Source organism: Mirounga angustirostris, unplaced genomic scaffold (genome assembly GCF_029215605.1).
Source record: "Mirounga angustirostris isolate CCGP_5_RB_7025 unplaced genomic scaffold, mMirAng1.0.hap1 SCAF_13, whole genome shotgun sequence".
Lineage (NCBI taxonomy): Eukaryota > Metazoa > Chordata > Mammalia > Carnivora > Phocidae > Mirounga > Mirounga angustirostris.
In genome coordinates, this window is record NW_026991721.1 from 104778134 (window position 1) to 104803003 (window position 24870).

Here is a 24870-nt window from a genome sequence, read left to right on the forward strand (position 1 = left end):
GTGGCCCTGAAGGGTGAGGTCATTTGTTGCATATATGGAGCTGACCAGAAACCTGAACAAAGGTGGCGGGCCTCTGATGGGGGGCTCTGTGGAGTTCAGCCCTCCAAACTGTGCTGGTGGCAATGGAATTATTACAGAGTTACCTGCTACAGGTAGGAGACCAGATCACCAAGGGCGATTCCTGTGGAAAATGACAAGCTTCAGATGTGGAAGCTGTACCCTGGGTCAGACTGTCATCCATCATGGCCTATGCTCTGTTTAACTCTGTTCTCTTTGCACTGAGCCTTTACCACAAACTTATTTCAACATTTCCCCTTGTCTCAGGTCTGCTGCAAGAGAGCAAGGGCAAGGCCATTTGTCTATCCATTCATTCAAGGAAAAGCAGTCTCACACCAAGGCCACCTTGGAATTATCTCTTCCCATCAGGAGAGGATCTTTTAATTTTGGGTTTGGTTTTGTTTTAGATGGGGTGGGGGGGAAGGTAGGGGCAGAGAGAGAGAGAGAGAATCTTAAGCAGGCTCCACGCTCAGTGCTGAGCCCAATGCGGCACTCGATCCCATGACCTAAGCCGAAATCAAGGGTTGGATGCTCAAGTGACTGAGCCACCCAGGAGCTCCTATTTTTTTCTATTAAGTACATGACTTCACCTAAAATTTTCGCCTTATTATTAATGTGGTTAGCAAATGTTTAATAGAATAACATATGGATGAATAACATATGGACAGTGCTATATGAACATAAAGTAATGATACTCAGTTTCATCTCACCCTATATTTGAATGATCATAAAATCCAGATTTTTTAATATTTTAAGACTATAAGCACTGATAATGGTCTCCCGTGTTTATAAATCAAAGCACTTAAACAATATGGTAATATATTACCTAAGTCTCTAAATCAAGGGTTGGCCAAGTCTGCCTGGAAAGGGCCAGACAGTAAATATTTTAGGCTTTGGTGGCCAAATGGTCACTGCTGCAATTACTTAATTTTGTCACTGTAGTACAAAAGCAGCCGCAGACAGTGGTATACACGTGTATTGACATACATCCAATAAAACTTGACTTACAGAAATGGGTGGCAGGCCAGATTTGGCCCGCAGGCCTTAGTTTGCTGGCTCTTGCTCTAAACAATTTATGAAGTGGGTAACAAGGGTATTACTACCCATTTTAAAGATGAAGCAGCCTAAGATCAGGCAGTTAAACACAAACCACAGGCCAGTCTCTCGAAATACAAATGGGAACAAGACACAGTTCCTCCCTTGGGAGGTGGCGTAGTGCAGTAGCGTGGAGCCCTTTCTAACTGTGTGAGCTTGGGCAGTACTTAACTGCTCAGCCTCGTCTTCCTCACCCGAAGATCTCGCCACAAGGCTGTGACCGTTAAATGAAATAATGCTGTAAAACATTTACTGTAATGTTTAACGTGCGCTAAATACTCACTTAATGTTTTATTATTATTGATTTCATTATCATACTTGGGATTTGAATAAACTAAAGAAGAGAATAAAGACCCCATTCCTAAGTATTCTTGGGGAGACTAGAGAAGATTTCAAAATCAAATGACTAAGGATTTAAAAAGTGCTAGCTTCTGCTATGAGAATAATAGGTAATAGAGGGAGCCACATGAGCAAATACCTGGGCATAAGGGATGGCACGGCCTGTTCTGGGTCAAGGTGAATGACAGAGCATAGAGGATACAGGAGATACAGCTTGGAAAAATAGACTGCAAAGGGTCCAAAATGCCAAGCATGGGATTTCTTCTGTCAGATACAGGGAACCTAAAGTTTTTGACCTAAGGAATAACATGACTAGATAATCCCTCCAGCAGTATTTTAGAAGATGGAAGGGAGGAAGCTAATACTTAGTGGCAGAATTAAAAGGCTATTATAATGGCCCAAGCTGGAGATAATGCTAGAATAAGGTGGTGGGCATGGGAAACATTCAAGAGCTATTTTGAGGGAGATCTATGGATAAGATTTAATGATTTTTGTAGATGCATAGTATCTCCCCAATTAGATTGCAAGACACTTGAGGGTAGACAAGATGCATTTCCTCAAAGTGCTTAAGGCAGTAGTGGACAGTCCTGGCTTTATACTTTATTAGCTGTATGCATCAGAATCTGGACTGAAATGCTTGTAGTTTGCTGTAGCTACCAACTGTCACCTTGCTTACCTCTTACAGCTGTGCCAGTAAAAATAACACAAACTCAAATCACAACCACATATAAAAGGTGTATCATAGAAGTTCTTGACTTCTTGTAGCTAATGAACCACAGTAATTCATGCTTTTCCCCGTATTTGTTGAAAACCCACTATGTGCAGCATCCATACAACAGATCAGCTAAGATGGTGCAAAGCAGGCACCCGGGTGTCATTTATGCTGAAGGCGTCATGACCCGGGTGTCCCTGATTCTGAAGGCGTCATGGCCATTCTAACGAATTCTTCAGCTGCCTGTGGCCACTCTGTTAATTTTTCCACCTCTCAGTTCTCACCTTGAAGTCATTTTAATTAAGCTTGATTTTAATTAGGCTATCAGAAAATATGATAAAAAAGGCAATAATAGGAAATGAAGCTCAGCCAGTAGGTTAGCTAAATTTAAGCAGAGCAGAAAGGGAAGATGAAAAACTACTGCTAAGAATGAGTCTTCTTTCATTTTTAGGGATTCACATCAGATATAGCACTAATTAGCAGAGACAAGTCATCTGCGTAAGTATTTACATACACAAAAGCATGCACTCCTTTACACAAAAATACAGCACTCCTTCACACAAAATTACAGCTCCTATTGACAGTTTTCAATAAGATAAAGTTAAGGCAGCTAAACAAATGTTTCCTTCCAATTTTGTTAGTGTATTTTTGTATTCTAGCAAAGGACAGGGAAGCACTCCATCCTAAAAAGCATCTATTTTCAGAAGTGATTTTAGAAAATATTCCAGATGAATAGTTCTAAAGGTTGGGTCTTAATTTCTTAAACTCCAAATTCAGTGTTTTGAGGTCAAGTTTTATTGGTGTTTAATAATGCACATCAGATCATATAAAATCTTTAAGGTTTTGCTTTGACAGCCAGAAGAAGTATTTACAAGTGCATATTGTTCTTCTAACAGTTTTAATAAACCAGATATAAACTTTAACTTCCTCTTCTGATACTCTCCAAGTTACATGAATAAATAATCAGCAATAAGATCTTAGGTAATTTCCCAAGAGGACTATTGCTGAAGCAGAAACCAACTTCATCATCTTTGATGTCTATTAAAAGTCATAAATGGAAATCCCAGGTCACTCTTTGACAAATGCTCTTTCTCCTACTGGCTTTCAATACAGTTAAACAGCCTAAACCTGAGCCAGAATATGAGTACTCATGGAAATCACCTCTGATGCTCTCTCAGATTAAAAAAAAAAAAAAAAAAGACTTTACATTTAGCTTCCCACATGAATTTTCTAAAGAAGAATTTACCTCGTACATCTGAACCAGCAAGCAAAGTAGGCTTTACCAACCAGTTACACGCCCGTGTCTTATTCATCTTTATACCCTCCCCATCAAAGCAGTGTCTAGCACTTAGCAGGTGCTTGGCAGAGGTTAGCTGACCTAAGAAAAGCACTGAAATGTGTTCGAGGTCTAACCTTCAAAAGCATTTCTTCATGTTGGGGGTTATCAGAATCATAGGGTTCTCTGCGCAGTTTTTCCACATCTGCGATAAGGTTTCTGTAGCCAACAATTTGCAGAAGGCAAGCCTGAAGAGAGATTCCCAACCTAAGGTGTTCAAAAACAGAAGAAACACAACATGAGGAAAAACAAAACATATATTTTGGCATTTGTTCACTTGATATGTGCACAATAGGATTTCCACATCTATATAATATTGAGGAAATTGCTCGTATGGGATGTATTTAATCGAAGCCCAGTTTTTCTTTTCTTTTTGTGGACAAAGAACCGTATTTAGTTTACTGAGAAAAATAAAGGAATGTAACATTTCCTGCATTGGTCTCACAACCACTTCTTACTTGAGTGGAGGAAGCACAGTTTCTTTACTCAAGCTCCATATGGACAGTTGTAGAACTTGGCTAAAATTTACCTTTTGTTCTGGCCTTTTCTTAAACCAAGTTGCAACAATATGGCTTAAAAAACAAGGAAGATCTTTTTGCCGGTGACTTAAGTAAGATGTAGAAAATATAGGTGATAATGTGTGTGAGAGAGACAGCTAGCTCTCAGGGGCACAGTAGAAGGAAAATTTCAGAACAACAATAACAAAACAAATACAAAAACATCTGTGCTCAGGAGCATCCCTGACAGATCACGCAATGCCAAGAGAAAGAAAGAACTACTTTATGAAGTTTCTCATTCCATTCTGACTGCTCTATTTGTCTGAATGCTTTTTCTTATGTTGAAACAAAATTTGCTTTCCTTATTACCAAGTGGTTCAAATTTTGTTCTCTGAGCAAATTTATTTCCAACTTCCCCCTGCCGTGACTACTTATTTTAAGATAGTGATTCTTTCTTCTAGTCTTATCTCCAGGATTTAAAAAAAAAAAAATCCTGGATTTCTTCAATTCCCTCTCATGGGACATGGGTTTCACATGTTTTATTCTCTCACTCAGTCTTCTCTGAATGCATCGTTTGAATAACAGCCCCCTTAAAACAGATCACCAGAACAGAAAACAGTTTAGCAAGCATGATATACAGAGGATCACTACTTCGTGTGACCTCAGTGTTGTTTTTCTCTCCTACAACATAGCAGATAAAATAGGGTCTTTTCAAGTAGTCACATAACAACTTTATCAAGCTACTGTCATGTAAATTATTCTCCTGTACTTGTTTGATGGCATTTTTAAATCTAAAGGCAGCATTTCACATTTATGTATTCCTGTTGTTTCTTTATAGCCATTCACTTTTGTAGCTCCAAGATAGTTGAACATTGGCGATTTCATAGGATTCTACTCAGAGTTACTGTCCAATAGGCTCCTACTCCCAATTCACACTAACGTTTGAGGATTTTTGTTGTGGTGGTTATTATAATCATGACTATCTTTTTTTTTTTTTTTTTGAAGGAGAAAATGAGATAGTTAGAGGTTAAGTCTAACGCTGGGAGTAATAGAGAATCATACATTTTAAGACTGTATACCTATTCCACACATCGAGCACAGGGTCAGATAACCCAAATACTAAACTTAAATAAAACTTGAATGTTCAATTAAATGGCCCTTATAATTATCTGTTACCAAAAAACTAAATGAAATACTTAAATTTAGGAAAAGGGCAGAGTGGCACTGGTCACCCAGGGAATCAATGTAGGACTGAGAAGAGAGTTGATTTTGAGGAAGAGAGCAAGAGAAATAAAACAGGAGGGAATAAGAGGAGCCAATTCCATTTTCCCCCCCATTTTTACTGTAGTAATTTTTCAAGTGCATAAACAGCACTTTGAAAAAAATGTAATTAAAACAAAATGTGGTTAAAAATTATGGAAGCAGCCCAAGTGTCCATCAATAGGTGAATGGATAAAGAAGATGTGTGTGTATGTGTATATATATATACACATACATACACAATGGAATATTAGTCATAAAAAAGAATGAAATCTTGTTTTTTGCAACAACATGGATGGATCCAGAGAGTATTATGCTAAGTGAAATAAGTCAGTCAGAGAAAGACAGATACCATATGATTTCACTCATGTGGAATCTAAGAAACAAAACAAAAACAAAGGGGGAAAAAAGGAGGCAAACCAAGAAACAGACTCTGAACTACAGAGAACACACTGATGGTCACCAGAGGGGAGGTGCGTTGGGGGAATGGGGGAAAGAGGTGATGGATATGAAGGAGGGCCCTTGTTATGATGAGCACCAGGTGATGTATGTAAGTGTTGCATCACTATATTGTGCGTCTGAAACTAATATAACATTGTATGTTAACTACACTGGAATTAAAAAAAAACCAGTGTGGTTAATGGTAGTAATAGCTTGATAAATTATAAAACATTTCCCCTAGCCTTCTCTATTTCCTGATTTTTTTTACAGAAAATTATTTCATTTTAAAACATTACATTTTGTCATGTCAGTCTAGAAAAAAAGCACTGAAATCCACATTGAGATGTAAAAACACAGTCTACTACCTATAAGGTTTTTTTCCGCCCTAAAGGAAATCAAAAGAATAGATGACAAGGAAATGCTTCTGAATGAAACACATAACTTTCATAGAAGAGACAAAAAAGATTTACTGTTAAATTGAATCCAATCTCCAAATATGATTGTGGGTCTAATATATCCCTCATGCCCAACTGCAGTCTTAAATTTTTGGTTCAACTTAATTTAAAATGAATTGCCTTCTTATCATCTTCCCGAAGAAATAAAATATATGTCAGAGGTTTCAAAGAGACATTTGCTGTATAATTAAATCACCCTCAATGACTGAATAAGGAAAAGACAGCTAATTAGCTGAAGTGTCTGCAGAAGAATGCTATGGAGACCATGTGGAAATGAGGAGTTTTGTGATGAGCCCCAATTGCTAGTACCCAGAATCCCTCCCTCCAAGAGACAGACCTATATGCAGCACTCTCTGAAAGTCTCTTCAACTACAGCTCCCTGTCTTTGGCAATTAAAAGCCTTTCTCAGCAATAATGTGAAGTTCTCGCCTATGCACATCTAAAAGACAGTTTGATTGTTACCTACCTAAACTGTCTCTAAATATAGCTGCCTGTGGAATTTATTCTACCCAACATCCTTAGCCCAAAATTTTACTGAAAAACTCCTCTACCCAAGGGAAAATATAAAGCTAATTTTAAACGTCATGTACATTGCCAAATGCATTTTAATATTTCTAAGATGAGATGACTAAATTACAAAGTTCTGAAGTCTTCATATAAAAACCATCTCTCCCTCCCACACATGCCAGTCTTCTTGACAAGCAAGTAGGAACTGTCTCCAAGATTATCAGCCTGTCATAAACTGAAGGAATATTTTTGATGGAGCAGAATCAGCTTAGGCACATTTACAGTGTTAGTAACGTTTACTGTTAGTGTAAACAGGTGTTGCACGGAGCCACTGTTGATAAATGGGCTCCCTTGATTTCATCTTCTGATATCAGGGCATCCATGAGATTTCTTACTACAGCTCAGAAGCATAAGCATAAATCATAACAGAACTAGAGAGTTGCTGCTATTTACAAATATGAAAAAGGCACTTTTTTTCTTTATTCTTCATCTGAAAACCAGGCATATTGCAGATGATTGTGGCAGGGAGAGAGGGAGAGCACGCTAGCGAGCTCAGCACTACAGAAATACTAAGTACATGCCATGTGTTCTGTGTTTACAACAGCATAAATGCATGCTTACTGTGGATTTATGTCGGGGTTAATTTTCTTCAGTTCCATGATGTCCTCTATAGTTTTCTCAATGGCGTCAGGGTGAACACTCACTGAAGTCTGCAGCAGCTGGAAGACATGGTTCAGGCAATTCCCTTGTCAAGAGCATCAGTGACTTGAGCGGGATCTATTTAGATGGGACTTCAAGTATTTGCTTAGAGCTTTTAAATGAGACTAAATTAAAACTAAGCTAAAAGCAAAAATTGGTTTCATGTTTGAATTCTAGTAAATTAGGCATTTTCACAATAGGGGGGTAGTGCAGTTTTCCTGATAAAGGTAATTAACATAAAACAAGGTTTTTTTTTTTTTTTTACCATTTTCATCTTTTTCAAGCTATTTATATTGAAATTTTATTTTTCTTATCCAATATACATGGTTTCCATTGTTAATGGGCAGTATGCCAATGACTAAGTGAAGTACATGGAGGATATAGTCTTGAGGATGCCAAAATTAAGTAATAATATTCAGGAATCTTGAAAAAAAACACCCCCCAGCTTTTCTCTCTTATGTGGACACTTAACTGCTATACAAACTAGCATAGTGGCTTCTCTGATTTTCTTGGGAAATCTTGAGTATAAAGTTAAATGATTTGGATATTTAAGAAGTGCCAGAGAGTTAACATTGCTCTTATTTTCAAGGAGTATTTATTCTATAATTTGGAAAGTATAAAAAATCAACTTCAACAATGAAGTCATAAGTGCATGATAAATCTGCCTAGAAATTCATATATAGTAGCTGCTCTCATGTCAAAAGTGGAGTGGCTTGTGATGGGCAAATAACTCTTTCTTCTCAGTTTGCACAGCCATTGGTATATTTTTGTTTCTTAAAATGTTTAGTTTTTGATAATGGAGGTAAGCCTCCAAGTGAGAAGTTGCCAGAAAATATAGAAACAATTTTACTTACCTTACTTTTTGAATCCCTCAGTGATGTTTCTGTAAAAGTGACAATTAAAAAAAGCCATTCAAAAATTTTCCTTTACAAGTGGTTTAAAATTACTGTACACAAATATAACACACTATTCCACAATCCCACCAAGCTTACATTTTGCTTACTTCTTTGTTTCATGCTTACCGATTTTCATGGTTCTAGAAGCCCCAGGCTTGGTATTGTAACAGATCCGTTGCAATTCACATCTTCCAGTCAGCTTCCTCATTACAAATTTTAGGCAGCGCCACAAAAATTTACAGTAAAAATACAGGCACACCTGGAACAACATTCTGTCAAAGACAAAAGACAGCACCCTTCCACTAGAACTCTGGAAGAGAACAGAAAGCAGCCACCACCAACAGGAAAAGCCCAGAAGAAAATCAACCATTAGACTTCTGGGTTTACAAGCATATTTTATTTTTCTAATCCCATGTTATTTTTATTTGACATATCTACAAAACCCATTATTGGGAGGGAAGCCCAGGGTCTGTGAGGATGCACTATCTATCACTGCAAGCAACTCCAGAATGCTCTATTCTAGTAAATTTGATATTCCAAAAACCGAGGGTGAGGCTCAGCCAAGAATCCTTTCTTTTCCTACCTTTGCCTAAAAACATTTTGAAAATAAATCAGTACATCAGTACCTTGAAAACAGTATCCTTGTGTTTTAGAAGTTGTCTCTCTCCCTTAGTCTTGGGGAAGAACATGCTATGGCAGCTGTCTTCTTCTGCCTCTGGAGACAGCCTCTCAGCTAGTCCTAGTCAGTTTCCAGCCCCTCCTTAGTGCCTTTTTTGGCCAGGGGGCCACTATTTTGAGTCTTCCTCTCTTTGATTCTTGCTCTCATTCTTTCCCTCCTGCTCTCTGCTTTCCTTTAGGCACTGTTGTCCCCCTACAGGACTTGCTTGTGTAGCATCTGTCTTCTCTGCTGCCCAGTCCCACCACTTCTTGGACTTGCCAGAAGGCTCCTCATCAGTTCATTGAACAAGTGGGTTGACCTTTAGTTCTCCAACATTCTCTGATTTAAACCTTCCCCACACTCTACCTCTTGACAAGTTTGTTCTTGGCTCCTGCTAACAAAGTTTTCTTTATAGCACCCTCTGTCTCACTCCAATAATTCCTCAACAAACTATGAAGTGTATAGTCGCCAATCATGTACTTACAACGTCTTTGGCACATGGGGATTTGTGTTTTATGCTGACTTTTATTTTTAATATGTGAGTGTCTTCCACTTCACAGTACTGTTTAGAGTCTCAAAATGACTCAAGCTACATAAGTAAAGAGAACTTCTCATCCAGGAACTTATTTTCAACCCATCTTCTCTTCCTACTATGCATTCCTTGGAGGCAGAATTATTTATATAACTTCCTATTGGTGTCATTTCTAAAAGATGTTTCTTTTTCACAAATGTTCACTAATTCCCTCCAACTCTAACATAAGGTGATCCAGGGTCACTCAGATTAATGAGAGTAGTTAACTAATAGCCTTAGTGATGTGATCCATCTATGAATATGAACCAACATTTTGATTGTGTTCCTTTGCGTAATTGCTCTGGCTCTAATATTGGACTGCCTGTTTTAAAAATAAAAATTCTAATAGGCTTATTTGTACAAGGGCCTGGGATCTATATCATGTAAATGCAAAGGGAACGAAGGAAACAGTAAGTAACGAAACTGCTATGCTAAGATACCACAATGGAATCCTTTGTAGGCAATAAAATTATGTTCTAGAAGATCTAGTAACACGAGAAAATGTCATAATATGCTTAACAAATAGAAAAAATTAGAAATAAACACATATGAAATGATCTACTTTTTCTTTAAAAAAAATTTAACGGTGGGGCGCCTGGGTGGTTCAGTTGGTTTAGTATCTGACTCTTGATTTCAGCTGTGGTCATGATCTCAGGGTCTTGAGAACAAGTCCTGCACCAGGCTCCACGTTGCACATGGAGCCTGCTCAAGATTCTCTCTCCCTCTCCCTCTGTCCCTCCCCATCCCTCTCTCTCTTGAAAAAAAAAAAAATTGTTATGTATGAACAAGAAGAAAAAGATGCAGGATATACAACAAAAATGTTAACAGTGGTATTTCTAGGTAAAGGAATTATGAGTACTTTTAATTTTCATTTTTGGCTAAGTATATTTTCCTTTTGTACATTTTATTTTATTTAAGAAAAAAAGGTTTTAACAATTAAAATGTATAAAATGATCACCAAAAGCCATTACAGAAATGCATATAAAATATCTATGTGAAGTCAGATTCTGCTGCAAGATAAAAAATGGATTTACTATCTCATAAAATCTGAAATTCAACTATTTTAGTCGAATACATCCTAAAAGGTATTAGGATTGAGGTTATCAGCTTCCCTCCTCCCAAAAAAGGTAACCTAAAAATAAATTTAGAGGAACATCTTTTTTTTTTTTTTAAGATTTTATTTATTTATTTGAGAGAGAGAGCATGAGCGCGCACAAGTTGGGGTTAGGGGCAGAGGGAGAAGCAGGCTCCCCCGCTGAGCAAGGAGCCCGATGCAGGACTCCATCCCAGGACCTGGGATCATGACCTAAGCTGAAGGCAGATGCTTAACCAGCTGAACCACCCAGGGGCTGCTAGAGGAACATTTTAATTCGATGAGTGAGAAATTTTATGAAACTTCAACTTTCTCTCTTGGAAAAAATTTTCTGTTTTTCCACCTAGTAGACCGCCATGCCAGAAGAAAAGACTGAGCAATATCTTTGTTAACTGGTCACCAGCCAAGTGGTAATGATATTACAGGTTGGCTTTATGCCTGTTACTAAGTTGAGGATAAAAGCTTTCCATGATCTGTCCTTATGGTGCACATGTCATTTGCCTAGCACAGGAGCCAACGCCACAAACGAAGCCTCTTCAGTTCATGTGCCAGGACTCCTAGGACAATCAGGTTCTTGTAGTACCAAATCTTCATAGACGAAAGGGTTCTGATTATTGTTTAGGGAGTATCTTTGTATTTACTCTACTTAGGGTTCAAGCCACCAGACCATTTTGTAGCTTAAATTAAACTAGAAAGTTTCCGCCATGCAACTTCTCCATCAGATCCATACAAAGATGTGGCTTGAGGCCTAGAAGTGTCTTCCTAGGGCCAGGGCGTGTCCAGGTGTACAGTGGCTTCTAGCCCATCTGTAGTTTCTCCCACTGGCCTCCTTGCACGCGAGAAGAAAATGCCTGGGGAGCTGTTTTGCATTAAGACAGCCTTACATAAAAGGAGAGAAAAGACATCATGTTCTGTTTGCTTTTCTCTTTTCTTTTTTTTCAACTCCCCTGAGGAGGTTCCTACTGTCAAAGACTGGAAAACCCAGTGGAAATGTACAGTGAGGGGTTCAAGATGCTGCATCATCCCTCTGGGCTCATCTCTCTGAGGTATACCGCATCCCTCTCAAAAAAGTCACAGAAACACTGTCACGAACTGTGCACAAGAAATGCCCATTCACTTGCAGAGTGACATTTATACACTGCTTCTTTACTCTTTTGTAATTTCTGGGCCAGTTGTCCTGATAATATTAATTATGAAGGATATTATGTTAATTTTTTTCCTAATGGGCCAAAACACCCACAAATATTTCATTAAAATGCCAGCTCACTATGCTAGGCACTGTGTTTTCTTGCTTTGCTAGGTACTTTGTATTTTTTCAAGCTAGATCATCAGGTCAGTGTTTTGACAAATATAATTTATTTTGCATTTAGATCATAAATCTAAGGCATGGTCAGAGATGGAAACACCAGTGCTGCCCTTTACTTTGGAAGCCTTGCTTTGATGACAAAAACAATATCCAACTTGCTTGGATAGGACCAGATCAGCAAAGCCTCCCTATGAGCATCTCAGGATGGCTGTTCTTCACCATTGGGTGTTGCCAGGGGCTTACTTTTAAAATTTTTGGACCTATTTAAGTCCCCATATTGTAAAGTTTATGAAAAAACTGTTGAAGGTCCAGAGGAGGATAAACATGATTAAATATTTTGGGAGAAATTTGGGACAATATTTTGGCATGTTTACCCTGAAAAGGAAGAACTTAAGAAATGGATCTTCAAATGCTCTCAAGTTGATCCACGGTTGGTTTAGGTGAAAAGGGATGGAAGGAAGGAAGGAAGTTCCTACTCTCAGAATAAGAATTATAGCCACACCCTCTCCACCATCTGCACACTATTCAGAGGTTTTATAATGCTGCTTGGTCTTTCCTCCTGGCCTAACTCACCAAAACAAGAGGCTTACTTTTAATTAGAGGAATCTTTTGCTTTTTTTCTTTAAAACACTAGACTTATTTTCTTAGTTCTGATGGAAGATTCTCAACTCACTACTGAAAAGATCTACATTTGGTAGGAACAACAATAACATTCTCAAGAGTACTAGGAGAAAATACTGATCACTGTCCTGTTTTTAATAATTGTATGCATAGACAACAGTTTTTGTGTTCGTTTCTGTTTCTTTTTTTTAATCACAGCATTTTGATGGTGTTCCAGAAGGACTTATTGTGGCTTCCTAACAACGAATGCCTTGCACAAGCACTGGGAGAAACTGATTTAATAATAAGAACTATTTATGCATGTTTTATTTCCAACATTTTCATTACAACTGTTTGTTAATACGCTGCTGAGTAAGGTTTATGGTGGAGTTCACAGCAGTGTTTTTCCACAAGGCAGTTATGAACACTTCTGTTATTTAACATCCATTCTCTGGCTTGAACCAGAATAGCCATCCGATGTAAATCATTCAAAATGGATCATATCTCTAACACCAAATAAAAGCGAACTCCTGTCTTGTGGTGCTTTGTTAGAGGAATCCACACAGCAGGGATGGGGCCCCTGAGATGGGAGAATCACCCAGAACCATGCAGCCCCCTGCCTGTGGGGGGGAGGGTGGGCACCTGTAGTGCCACACTACTCTAGCATCTTAAATTTGTGACTGACGTCTTCGTTTGGAATAGTAAGAGAAAAGTGGCTTATTTTGAACAGTTTCAATGAGTTTGCTAATGAGAGTGAATTCTTGCTTGAAGAAATCCTGTAATAAATAAGAGGTACACTACTGGTGAGGAAGGATACATACAAAATAATCACATTTCTTGGCCAAGCCACAGTTTCCTACACGAAACACTTTCCATCTAAGTGGCCATAAAGAACAACAAACTGCTCAATGTTTTCAGCATTTCATGCATTTTCTGAAATGATATTTAAAAAACTAGTTTTTCTGTTGGAGTTGCTAATTAGGGGCACTGGCAATCAACTGGAAATTAACTTGTCAGTAGGGGTTTGGCCTAGTCAATGGGCCCCTCTCTATAATGAGCTTGCTACTACTAAGAGAGGCTGGACAGGACCTGATGCATGAACTGATATTATGAAATCACAACCATTTGTGGGCCTCTAGAAGAACAAGAATGTTTCCCCCCATCGAGCCCAGTGCCCTGGGCATGAAGATCACACTGCCTTTGAAAAGTAGTGATAGAAATTTATCATGGATTGACACCATTCCAAATTCTATTGCTAGAGCAAAGGGCACTGTTTTTACATTCCAGGGAAATTTTATCTGAGGGCTTAGAGAGCGATAGCTGACAGAGGGATAACTAAAACAATAAATAAATTCATGGTTTATCTAGTATGGACTAGACTAGATATGGACCCTCAACTCTATGGTCTAGAGCATATGGATCTAGAACTCTATGGTCATATCTATGGTCTAGATATGGACCCTCAACTCTGTGGTCAAATAGTCTTCGACAAAGCAGGAAAAAATATGCAATGGAAAAAAGACAGTCTCTTCAATAAATGGTGCTGGGAAAATTGGACAGCTATATATAGAAGAATGAAACTCGACCATTCTCTAACACCATTCACAAAGATAAACTCAAAGTGGATGAAAGAGCTCAATGTGAGACAGGAATCCATCAAAATCCTAGAGGAGAACATAGGCAGTAACCTCTTCGACATCAGCCACAGCAACTTCTTTCAAGACACATCTCCAAAGGCTAGTGAAACAAAAGCAAAAATGAACTTTTGGGACTTCATCAAGATAAAAAGCTTCTGCACAGCAAAGGAAACAGTCAACAAAACAAAGAGGCAACCCACAGAATGGGAGAAGATATTTGCAAATGACACTACAGATAAAGGGCTGGTATCCAAAATCTATAAAGAACTTCTCAAACTCAACACCCAAAAAACAAATAATCAAGTCAAAAAATAGGCAGAAGACATGAACAGACACTTCTCCAAAGAAGACATACAAATGACTAACAGACAAATGTTCAACATCATTAGCCATCAGGGAAATTCAAATCAAAACCACATTGAGATACCACCTTACACCAGTTAGAATGGCAAAAATTGACAAGGCAAGAAACAACAAATGTTGGAGAGGTTGTGGAGAAAGGGGAACCCTCTAACACTGTTGTTGGGAATGCAAGTTGGTACAGCCACTTTGGAAAACATTGTGGAGGTTCCTCAAAAATTAAAAATAGAGCTACCCTATGACCCAGCAATTGCACTACTGGGTATTTACCCCAAAGACACAGATGTAGTGAAAAGAAGGGCCACATGCACCCCAATGTTCATAGCAGCAATGTCTGCAATAGCCAAACAGTGGAAAGAGCTGAGATGCCCTTCAACGGATGAAGGGGTAAAGAAGATGTGGTCCATATATACAATGGAATGTTACTCAGCCATCAGAAAGGATAAATACCCAACTTTTACATCAACATGGATGGGACTGGAGGAGATTATGCTAAGTGAAATAAGTCAAGCAGAGAAAGTCAATTATCATATGGTTTCACTTATTTGTGGAACATAAGGAATAGCATGGAGGACATTAGGAGAAGGAAGAGAAAAATGAAGGGGGGAAATTGGAAGGAGAGATGAACATAAGAGACTATGGACTCTGAGGAAACAAACTGAGAGTTCTGGGGTGGGTGGGGGGATGGGTTAGCCCAGTGATGGGTATTAAGGAGGGCATGTACTGCATGGAGCACTGGGTGTTGTACGAAAACAATGAATCGTGGATTACTGCATCAAAAACTGGTGATGTATGGTGACTAACATAATAAAATAAAAGTGAAAAATAAAAATAAAAAAGAAACTAAAGTATTTAAACATAATCTCAAATATAAAGTTTTATTATAAATAAAAATATTTTTAAAAATATATAAAAAATAAATAAATATAGAATAAAATAATATAAAATAAAAATTTTAAAAAGTCATCGTCCATAATAGGCCTCAAAATCTTCTAGAGGGCATAAGGAGTTGGCTTGTTACTCTTACAGATTCACTACATAGAGGATGTTCTCAGTATTATGAATATATTAATATCTGTTGAGTTAAAGACCTGGAGTACCTGAAGGAAAGAGATTTGAGATGACTTGGGGAGAAAAATTAAAAATGATCATTGAAAGTTCCTTCTCGGAACTGAACAAATACAAAATGAGAAGTTGTGTAGTACAGAACAGGGGGTGGGGATATGGCAGAGGGAAGAGGTGGATAGGAGTTAAGAACTTAATGTCACTGCAAATCCCATGCCCATCCCTTATCCACAAAGAACTTCTAGTCTAGTAAAGAAAATGACAGTAAAAACAGAAACAGTGTGATAATTCTATAAAAGAAATGGTCCAGAGTGTTAGAGAGGCAGAGGAGAGAAAGTACCTTCCTCTGAGATTGGACAGGAAAGCCAGCTCTTGGCGACTGATTTTCCTGACAAGGAGGCAGAAACAACATGGAAAATCAGTATGCCTTCCTCCCTTCAGAACAAAAGTGAAACATGCAATAGTTCAATGAATGAAATGCAAACCAACACTTATTGAGTGTCCCTGGCTTTCATTTATCTTGCTCATGCTCTGGAGGAAGAGCTTCCCGAACAGTGAAGTGGCCAAGAGTCAGTCTTGAAAAGCTGAGGGAAAACAAAGGGGCAGGAGAGCAGGGCTGCCGACAGTGGAGCTCTAACACAGCTAGATGGTGAGGCCACCCACAGGAAACTGCCTAGAAAACTTTTTAGGTTAACATATTTCAACAAGGATACGGAAACAGTTTTTTGTTGTTGTTTTATTTGAATGCAGGGAACAAGATGATTTAAAATATATGTATGTGTAGATATACATACATGTGTACGTGTGTGTGCACATGTATGTATATACATATATGATCAACATGCACGTGTGTGTGTGTGTCCTAAGAAAGAGAAAACTATGGCTAAAAGTACCGGTCTCCAGTGAGAGAGGTATTTGGATGCTCAGGCCATAAACCTTCCCCTTTTCAGGACTCCGCCTCTGTATTTCCTAAGCTCAGTCATTGTTTCAAGCAAAGTTAACCAAATTCTGGAACAACTACATGCATGACTGTACACACCTTCTGCCCTTTACAAGTAGTGGGAATGGGTTGGTGCTGAGTGGAAATACCGCTTGATTAAGTAGGGAAGTGTCTGGAAGCCTGACTTCCATTCTAGCCTCGATTTGCCACTATTGAACTATGTGACTTCGGACAAGATACTTTGCTTCTCTGGGTCTCTGCCCTCTCATTCGTCAGGTGAAGGGAATGGGCTAGCTTTCTGGCTCTGAGAGAAGGCTAGACATGTGTCGCAAGGCAAAAAGAGTTTTCATCGGACTCTCCCTTCTCTTCAAGTCCCACTGTAGGTCTGGCTGAAAAGGTTACCATGCTCCTGGGCTGTGTTACGCCCGGCCTGCAAAGGTCTCCGAGAACTGCCCCAAGTTTATCTTTGCCGCTTCTCTTCTACTCACCCTAAAAAGGGTCTACAGCCAATAAACCTGGACCACCTGCTGCTTGTGGCAGCTGGTCACACTTTCTCAGCCCTTTTTCCTTCCCAGCGTCTGCTCCACCTCCCACACCCTCTGTCCTTCATTAAAAATACTAACTTCTAGTCCTTCCTTTCCCTCAGCCTCACCTCAGTGAAGCCTTCCCTGAAAATTCCTGCCACAAAATGCCTGTGGCACATTAGTGAGCACATTCCTACTTATATCAGAGTTTTATATGTGTGTGCCTCATCTCTGTAGCACGTGGTAGGTTTGGAGCAGAGGTCCCCACATACTCGCTTTTGTGTCACCTACAACACCTCACAACAGGCACAGAGTGAGGAGGTAACATGGTGCAGAAATGATGAGAAACATCTCTGAAGGCAGACAGGCCTGCCTTCAAATATCTGTGTGCCCCTGGATGAGTTATTTAACTTTGCTAAGCCTTCTTGCTTTGCTCTGTACAAAGGGATAGTAATCCCTACTTTGTTACAATTGTTATAAAGAGAAAATAAAAATTAAGAATGTGGGATACTACTAGAATTATTAGCAGTAAGTGCCTACTAAATGAATCAGTGGACCGAGATATTAATCAAGTGTGAATGTTTTAAAAAACCAATTTACAGATATTTTTGTTAGTTGGAAGCCTTTATTTATCTAATGATAGCAGTAAAATACTTTCTCCCCCGCCTTCACTGCTTTATAGCCAGCACTTGGGTATAAATTTGTTCTATTTCTCAAAATTTCTCCCAAGGAGGTGTGAGTGTGACAGATGCTTTCCTTCCTGCTCTTCTGCCTAAGGGAAAAAGGTATGCAGTGAAGTCCATGGCCAAGAAAGTGAGATCCCAAGACTAGGACAGTTGGAAGCAATTATTTACATGGAGTGACTTAAAAGATTCCCTTTATTAGAAAATTTCATAATGTACTGATAACTGTAAAAAATACAATTTCAATAAAAAATCCTAGCATGGGAAAAGATCTTAGTACAAGTTTTAAGCCATCCCTATTATATACATCAACTTAATTAAAATTAATAAAATATATAAACTAAACCCTAAGCCTCAGTTCTATTTGGGGCTCAAAAAGTTCCCCCTCTTTTTCTGATCATCTACATAAATTCACTTTCTTTTTTTAAAGATTTTTATTTATTTATTTGAGACAGAGAGAATGAGAGGGAGGAGGGTCAGAGGGAGAAGCAGACTCCCTGCCGAGCAGGGAGCCCGATGCGGGACTCGATCCTGGGACTCCAGGATCATGACCTGAGCCGAAGGCAGTCGCTCAACCAACTGAGCCACCCAGGCGCCCCCATAAATTCACTTTCTTCTGCATTTTATCTTTGTATTCCCTTAATGCAGACCATGGCTAAAGTCATTGAATGACTACAGGTTACTTATCCAGTATCTTATATCTACTCTCCATTTCAAATATACCCATCAGCTAGGTGTACTAATCCTGTGGCAGTTATTTCTAATATTTCATGTAATGTTTTTTTAATCAAATATTTTCTCTACCCTGCTATGCTCTGAACAGTTACACCATTGATACACTTGGTGACAGTCACACTGATGGCAGCAGTGAGCTAGAAAGAGTGGAGTGTGGGTATCATGTCACTTAACTGTGGATTAAAATCCATTCTTTAGGGGCGCCTGGGTGGCTCAGTTGGTTAAGCGACTGCCTTCGGCTCAGGTCATGATCCTGGAGTCCCTGGATCGAGTCCCGCATCGGGCTCCCTGCTCGGCAAGGAGCCTCCTTCTCCCTCTGACCCTCCCCCCTCTCATGTGCTCTCTGTCTCTCTCATTCTCTCTGTCTCAAATAAATAAATAAAATCTTTATAAAAAAAAATCCATTCTTTACCCCAACTTGGTTTAAGATTAACCTCATTTCTGCTGGAGCTATACATGAAGCACTTCATTCTAGAGCAACTCAGAGGCTGACCGATTTTAACCACTCTGTGGGCTTTTAAATAATACTGAATTCTTCTCAGAATCAACTCCTTTTTCTGCATAATGTATTTGCTGAGCTCAGGAATAAACACCTAATTTGTTCAGGCTGTGTTTACATAGCCTCCTCTTTGGTTCAAATCAATCAAAAGATTTGATTCAATCAAAAGATTGCCGAAATTGTCCCACATCTGTGCAAAGGGACTACAGGGGAAAAAAGGTAATCTTAAATAACCCGATAGAGCTTGTAATTCAGGGTAATTCTCCTTGCCCTCTTATCCTTCCGATTCCATAAACCCCAACATATAGTGAATACGTACATTATAACTTAATAAAAAGCATTAAAACACCAACATATAATGAATACACACACATTATAACAATAAAAAAGCATTAAAAACACAAACTAAAGCCAAAGCAATAATCAGCTTGGGGCAGTGATTGAGTTTCCTTTTATTATTTCAAAACCAGTGGTCAATGAAAATCCTCAAGTTTCTTTCTTGATATGTAATCTGTTACCCTAGCTTCCATTTCATATAAATGATCAATGTCAAGTAATATTTATAAAACATATGTCTCGAGTTGAAAGAGAAGGATTTGTATCAGAACATGGAACTGACTGGGATATGCTGGTTCTGTTCTTCTTGGTGCTAGCCTGTGTGAAGTCACAGCAGGTTTTTACCAGACTAGTTCTCAGTCCCAAATACAAATTAATTCCAAAAATGTTCTCATCTGTACTAGACACAGTGTTGTAGCTATTCAGCTTACCAGAAGACTAACAGAAACAAATGCTACTATTTCTCCTAAAATGGCTGGTTGTAAGGCTGCTCAAGTTTTTCTACATGAAGACTCTGAAGAAGAAATCCAGTAGACGAATCTTGCTCCAGACTTCACCACTACCATCTCCCCCTTTTCAAAAGGAGCTCCTGACCTCTAAGCTTCATCTAACACTAAAACCTTCTGCAACTAAAAGACACCATGTTTACGTTCAGGAGGGATTCATAAATAGAATGTGTAAGTAGATGGGTTAATTACCATGGCAACCACAGTCATGTCAGGTCAGTACTTTGCTGGCATATGTCCTAGTGATTTTTCAAATACTACCCTTTTACACAGCTGAGATAAACAGGCTGAGGAGTATTCTGTACAATAAAACCAAAGCTAATGCCTGTAAACGGTTTAACAGTGACCTCCTGAGAGGTTTCCATAATTCTAAGACCAGTAGCCCCACCAAAACACAGTGAATCCCACACAAACTGATCTAGGTGTTCCAGACACAGTGATGCAATCAAAATCAGTGAGGGAAAGAAAATCTTAAATGGAAGCCACTAAAAGAACGAAATCATTTCCTAAAAGAAGTGAGCCCACTAATTATTTGCTTAGAGAAAACAGCCAGAGCAAGGGGCAGGAATGTGTAATAGAGGTAGGCTATCTTGAGGAAAAGAAACTTAATATTCTGGAAAGTACGTATTATTTTCTAACTTTCGGGACCAGAATAACTCTATTTTGTCGTATTTTAATATGATGTAAAATTTCTCTGGGAATTTCATTAATGGATTGTGAATGGCTGTTAAATACTCTTAAAAATAATTATAATTATAGGTCTAGCCAAATGGCTTTCAGAACAGTACAATATCACTACGGAACACACCAGCATATATGTTACTCTATACAGCACAATCTTGAGGGAACCAACAATGCAGAGTTCAGACGCATCAAGGAGGCAGGAAGAGCAAAAGCTTAGAATGCGTATATTATATATATATGTGTATATATGTATGTTTTATATGCATATATATATATATTTTTTTAGCAAGAAGGAATGTTTGAAAATGCCTGTATGAATAGCCAGCTAACCAAAATCTAAATTAAGGAATATTTAAAATTACTTTTTTCAGGAAAATGATTCCACACAGTTATACTGATTCCTTAACTACTTACTGATTCCTCAAACCTCAGCCTTAAGGCTTTAGAGACACATGGCATCCAGGTTGTCCAAAGTACACCTGCTCCTTGCTTTTGTGCCTGTGCTCTCTTATAATCTCCTACAGGTAAGTGCTCTCTTAGCATCAGTATTCAGATAGGGCAGCAGAGGAAACTTGTGACCAAATTATTCTTAGCTAAAGTAAAATGCTATTTTATGCAATCCTAAGAGATCTGGTTATAGGATTACAAATGGTGAACAGAGAACTATTTTCCTAATTTGGAAGGAAGTGTCTCCATTTTAGAGGGCTCAAGCAGGCCATAAATACTTACCTCAGGAAGTGCTTCATTGTGCCCGTTTTGATTATCTAGGTGTTATCCAAACTGTCCCCAAGTAATTGCTTCCAAACTTGCCTTTGTCAGAGTAAGTGTAAGCTGTGGGAAGAAATTTAATATATTTACTATTAATGGGGCTAGAAATCCCAAACCCAAGATTACTGCTTACCTTAATAAGCAGATAATGTGCTATGCACCCAGAACATGATCAACTAAACTGCTCACATAGCACTGCAATTCGGTGGATGGAGATTAGAGCCAAAGGCTTTCACTTTATAGTTACATAATTAGTCTTTCATTGTAGGTCCCTTGCTGGAGAAAGAATTCGTTTCATAAGCAACCTCTTCAATAGTAAGGGTTTTCTCTGTTTTGGGTATTATTCCTATATTTTGAAGAACAGTATTTGTAAGAAAAATAGAAATGGAGAATCATGAAATTAACTGTCCTAATTTCTAGATATCTGGTGGCCTTAGATCTGGCAGCCTCAACTTTACAGAATTACAGCTCAAAAGTAACTAGAAGCAACTGGTAATGTCTTTAAGCTAAAAATTAGATGTTAAAGAGCCAAGTACTTCATACAAATGAATGTTATGCCCCCACTCCCCTCCCCTTTTGGCACTTTGAACAAAACAGTAAAATTTTCCATTTGCCTAGCACTTTCTGGTTTATAGTTTGCTTCCGCAAAGTCTACGGGCTATTGGTCTTCTTCCTCCTGACAGGGAGGTTGCCAGAAGCTGCCTATAAAGCAGCAAGTTGGGGCGAGATGGAAAGGTATACAGACCAGAGAAGAGAGAGTGGCTGGAGGTGACTGAGAGAAGAGATGAACGCAGCCCCAGCATGTAAGAGCGGGGCGAGGGCTGTAAGTGCGGACACGTGACTCGGCGCACACTCACCACTACCAACCAGAACAGCCCAAGAAGGTGGGCAGCTCAGCCCAAATAAAAGCCAGGTTTTTCCTTTAATACATATGCTTCTGTAACTGTTCCATGAATGCTTGAAAAAGAGATCTACACCTCAACTTAAGATTGTGGTTGCTTCTGGGTGGCGAGGGAAGGGGTTAGGACTGGGGAAAAGGCCACTGGGGAAAACTGGCCTTTGATTTCGTGTTTTATTTCTTAACATATATCTGAAGCAAAACAAAGGGAAAAAACATCTACTTATTTTGGGTGGTGGGAAGATACATTAGTATTTGTGCTTTTGTGGCTTTTAAAAATGAATCTGGTTTTGTATTAAAAAGTGTTAGTACCTACCCAGAGCCCAGATCGTGGTTTTGAATACAGTTTACAATTAAGGGAACCAGCGCTCCTTGGAGAAATGGCTGATTCTAGGGCAGGGGCAGGGAGTACACAAGGTGAGCCTGAAGTGTCTTGTGCCAGAAGGTAAGGGAGTGCTTGAAAGACAGACAATCAAGGATATGTCAAATAAACACATGAGCCAACAGAAAAAGTTCCCAATGGACAAAGCTGGAACTATTTAAGTAACAAAATAAAGTAGTATTGGATTATTGCCCAAAGTAGAAAATAAATATCCATGATTGCATATTGATATAAATAAATAAAGAATATATAAGTCTCTAGTACAAATGAATTCCAAATAATTTATGTGGATACTCTGCCCTCAAGGAGGTGGAGCTTAACTCCTAACCCCTTGAATGTGGACTGGACATAGTGTAGTGACTTCCTGAGTACAAAATGGAAAGGGGGGAAATTAGTACCCCTGCACTAGAGAAACCTGGCAAATACTACCTCAGCTAGGTGATCAAGTTAACATCACAGTGGTAAGTCATGTTGACACTCTGTACCCTTGATATGAGGTGATCTAAATGGCACTTAACCTCTGCGGTCTTCCTCCTCCAAACTCATAACCTGGTCTAATCATGAGAAAAACATCAGACAAATTCTTATTGAGGAATACTCCACAAAATACTCAATCAGTACTCCTTATAACTCTCAAGATCATCAAAAAGAAGGGAAGTCTGAGAAACTGTCAAGGCCAAGAGGTACCTAAGGAGACACGGATACTAAATAGAATGTGGTATCCTGGAAGGGATCCTGAAACAGAAAAAGGACATTAGGTTAAAAACTAAGGAAATCTGGGGGCACCTGGCTGGCTAAGTTGGAGGAGCATGTGATGCTTGATCTTAGAGATTATGAGTTCAAGCCCCACACCGGGTGTAGAGTTTACTAAAAAATAAGTAAACTTAAAAAAAAAAAAAACAAAACTAAGGAAATCTGAATAGCCTGGCTTTAGTTAATAATTAGGTATTAACTTTGGTCCATTCGTTGTGACAAATGTATCACATTAATGTAAGATGTTGACAATAGGGAAAACTGGGTGCCAGTGTGAGGGAACTCTTTGTGTTGTCTTTGTAACTTTTCTCTAAATCTAAAACTATACTAAAATATAAAAGAAATGTTAGTGCCTACTCTGCTCTAGACACAAAGTTAGGTGCTAGGGATACAGGTTGAACAGGTGGGCATGGGTTCCATCCGTCTCCTTGAGGGAGAGAGAAGAGAAGATGATAGAAACAAATGGGTACTTAACCACAATATTACAAGTGGAAACAGCTGCTGTGATCGTGAGCATGAGAGACGCATACTTTAGATGTAGGGGTCAGGGGCTCCCCAGACAGCACATGCAAAATCCTAGAAGGAAGAGAATACACAGCGTGTAGAGAGGAAATGTTCTCTATGACCTAGTTGTGCTCGGTGAGAGGGACAGGTTAAAAGGGATGGCAAGATATGGAAAGGCAAGAAGTCTCAGAAGGCTTTGTAAGCAATATTGAAGACATTTGAACCTCATCCCCTGAGCAATGGGGAACTACTGAAAGTTTTCAAACTGAGATGTGACATGACCAGACTTCTAGTTTTAAAAATATACTCTGATTGTGGTATGAAGAATTAGTTAGATTGTGTTAGAATTGTAGGTAGGGGCACCATTTAGATTGTTACAACAATCCAGGCAGAGATACTAGTGGCCAGAGAGGGCAATGGACAGAGAAAGAAGTGTGATGGATTTGAGAGATACTTAGAAGGTAAAATCAAATGGACTTTTGTTAATTTACTGATTAGGGAACATTAGTGGAGGAAAAGGAGTCGTCAAACATTATGCCTATCCCTATGGCTAGACAGTAGAAACTTACACTAAGAAATGGAATTCTGGAGATGCAGATCTAAGGGTCTAGGTGTATTTGGAGGTCTTTGGGTCATTCTGAACTTGCAGGGTCAAGTGGTAGTGTGGATATACATGGATCTGAAAGTCAGGAGAGAAATCCGGTTGGAGACAAAGATCTGGGCTTCTTCAGCATATAGATGGTAATTAAAATTACAATCCAGGGGCGCCTGGGTGGCTCAGTCATTAAGTGTCTGCCTTCAGCTCAGGTCATGATCCCAGGGTCCTGGGATCGAGCCCCGCATCGGGCTCCCTGCTCAGCGGAAAGCCTGCTTCTCCCTCTCCCACTCCCCCTGCTTGTGTTCCCTCTCTCGCTGTCTCTCTCCCTGTCAAATGAATAAACAAAGTCTTAAAAAAAAATAAAATCACAATCCAGAAGGAAATACTAAATAGTGTATACAACATTTGTTGCTCATAACAATAGTTCTTTGTGATTAGGGTAATAAATTAGAGTTGTATTACTAAGGCAATAAAGA

At 38.9% G+C, this 24870-nt stretch overlaps 1 protein-coding gene across 1 annotated transcript in view; it reads right to left on the bottom strand.

The window, feature by feature from the left end:
- Nucleotides 1–24870, bottom strand: part of ELMOD1 (ELMO domain containing 1) — a 67842-nt gene that overhangs the window by 23984 nt on the left and 18988 nt on the right. Inside the window, exons 2-6 of the mRNA XM_054512324.2 lie at nucleotides 21221–21322; nucleotides 8421–8566; nucleotides 8253–8281; nucleotides 7321–7418; nucleotides 3617–3746 (exon numbers count right to left, since the gene is read on the bottom strand). Coding sequence (XP_054368299.1) covers nucleotides 3617–3746; nucleotides 7321–7418; nucleotides 8253–8281; nucleotides 8421–8566; nucleotides 21221–21237 — 420 coding nt within the window. The 5' untranslated portion in view covers nucleotides 21238–21322. The remainder of the gene's footprint in view (nucleotides 1–3616; nucleotides 3747–7320; nucleotides 7419–8252; nucleotides 8282–8420; nucleotides 8567–21220; nucleotides 21323–24870) is intronic.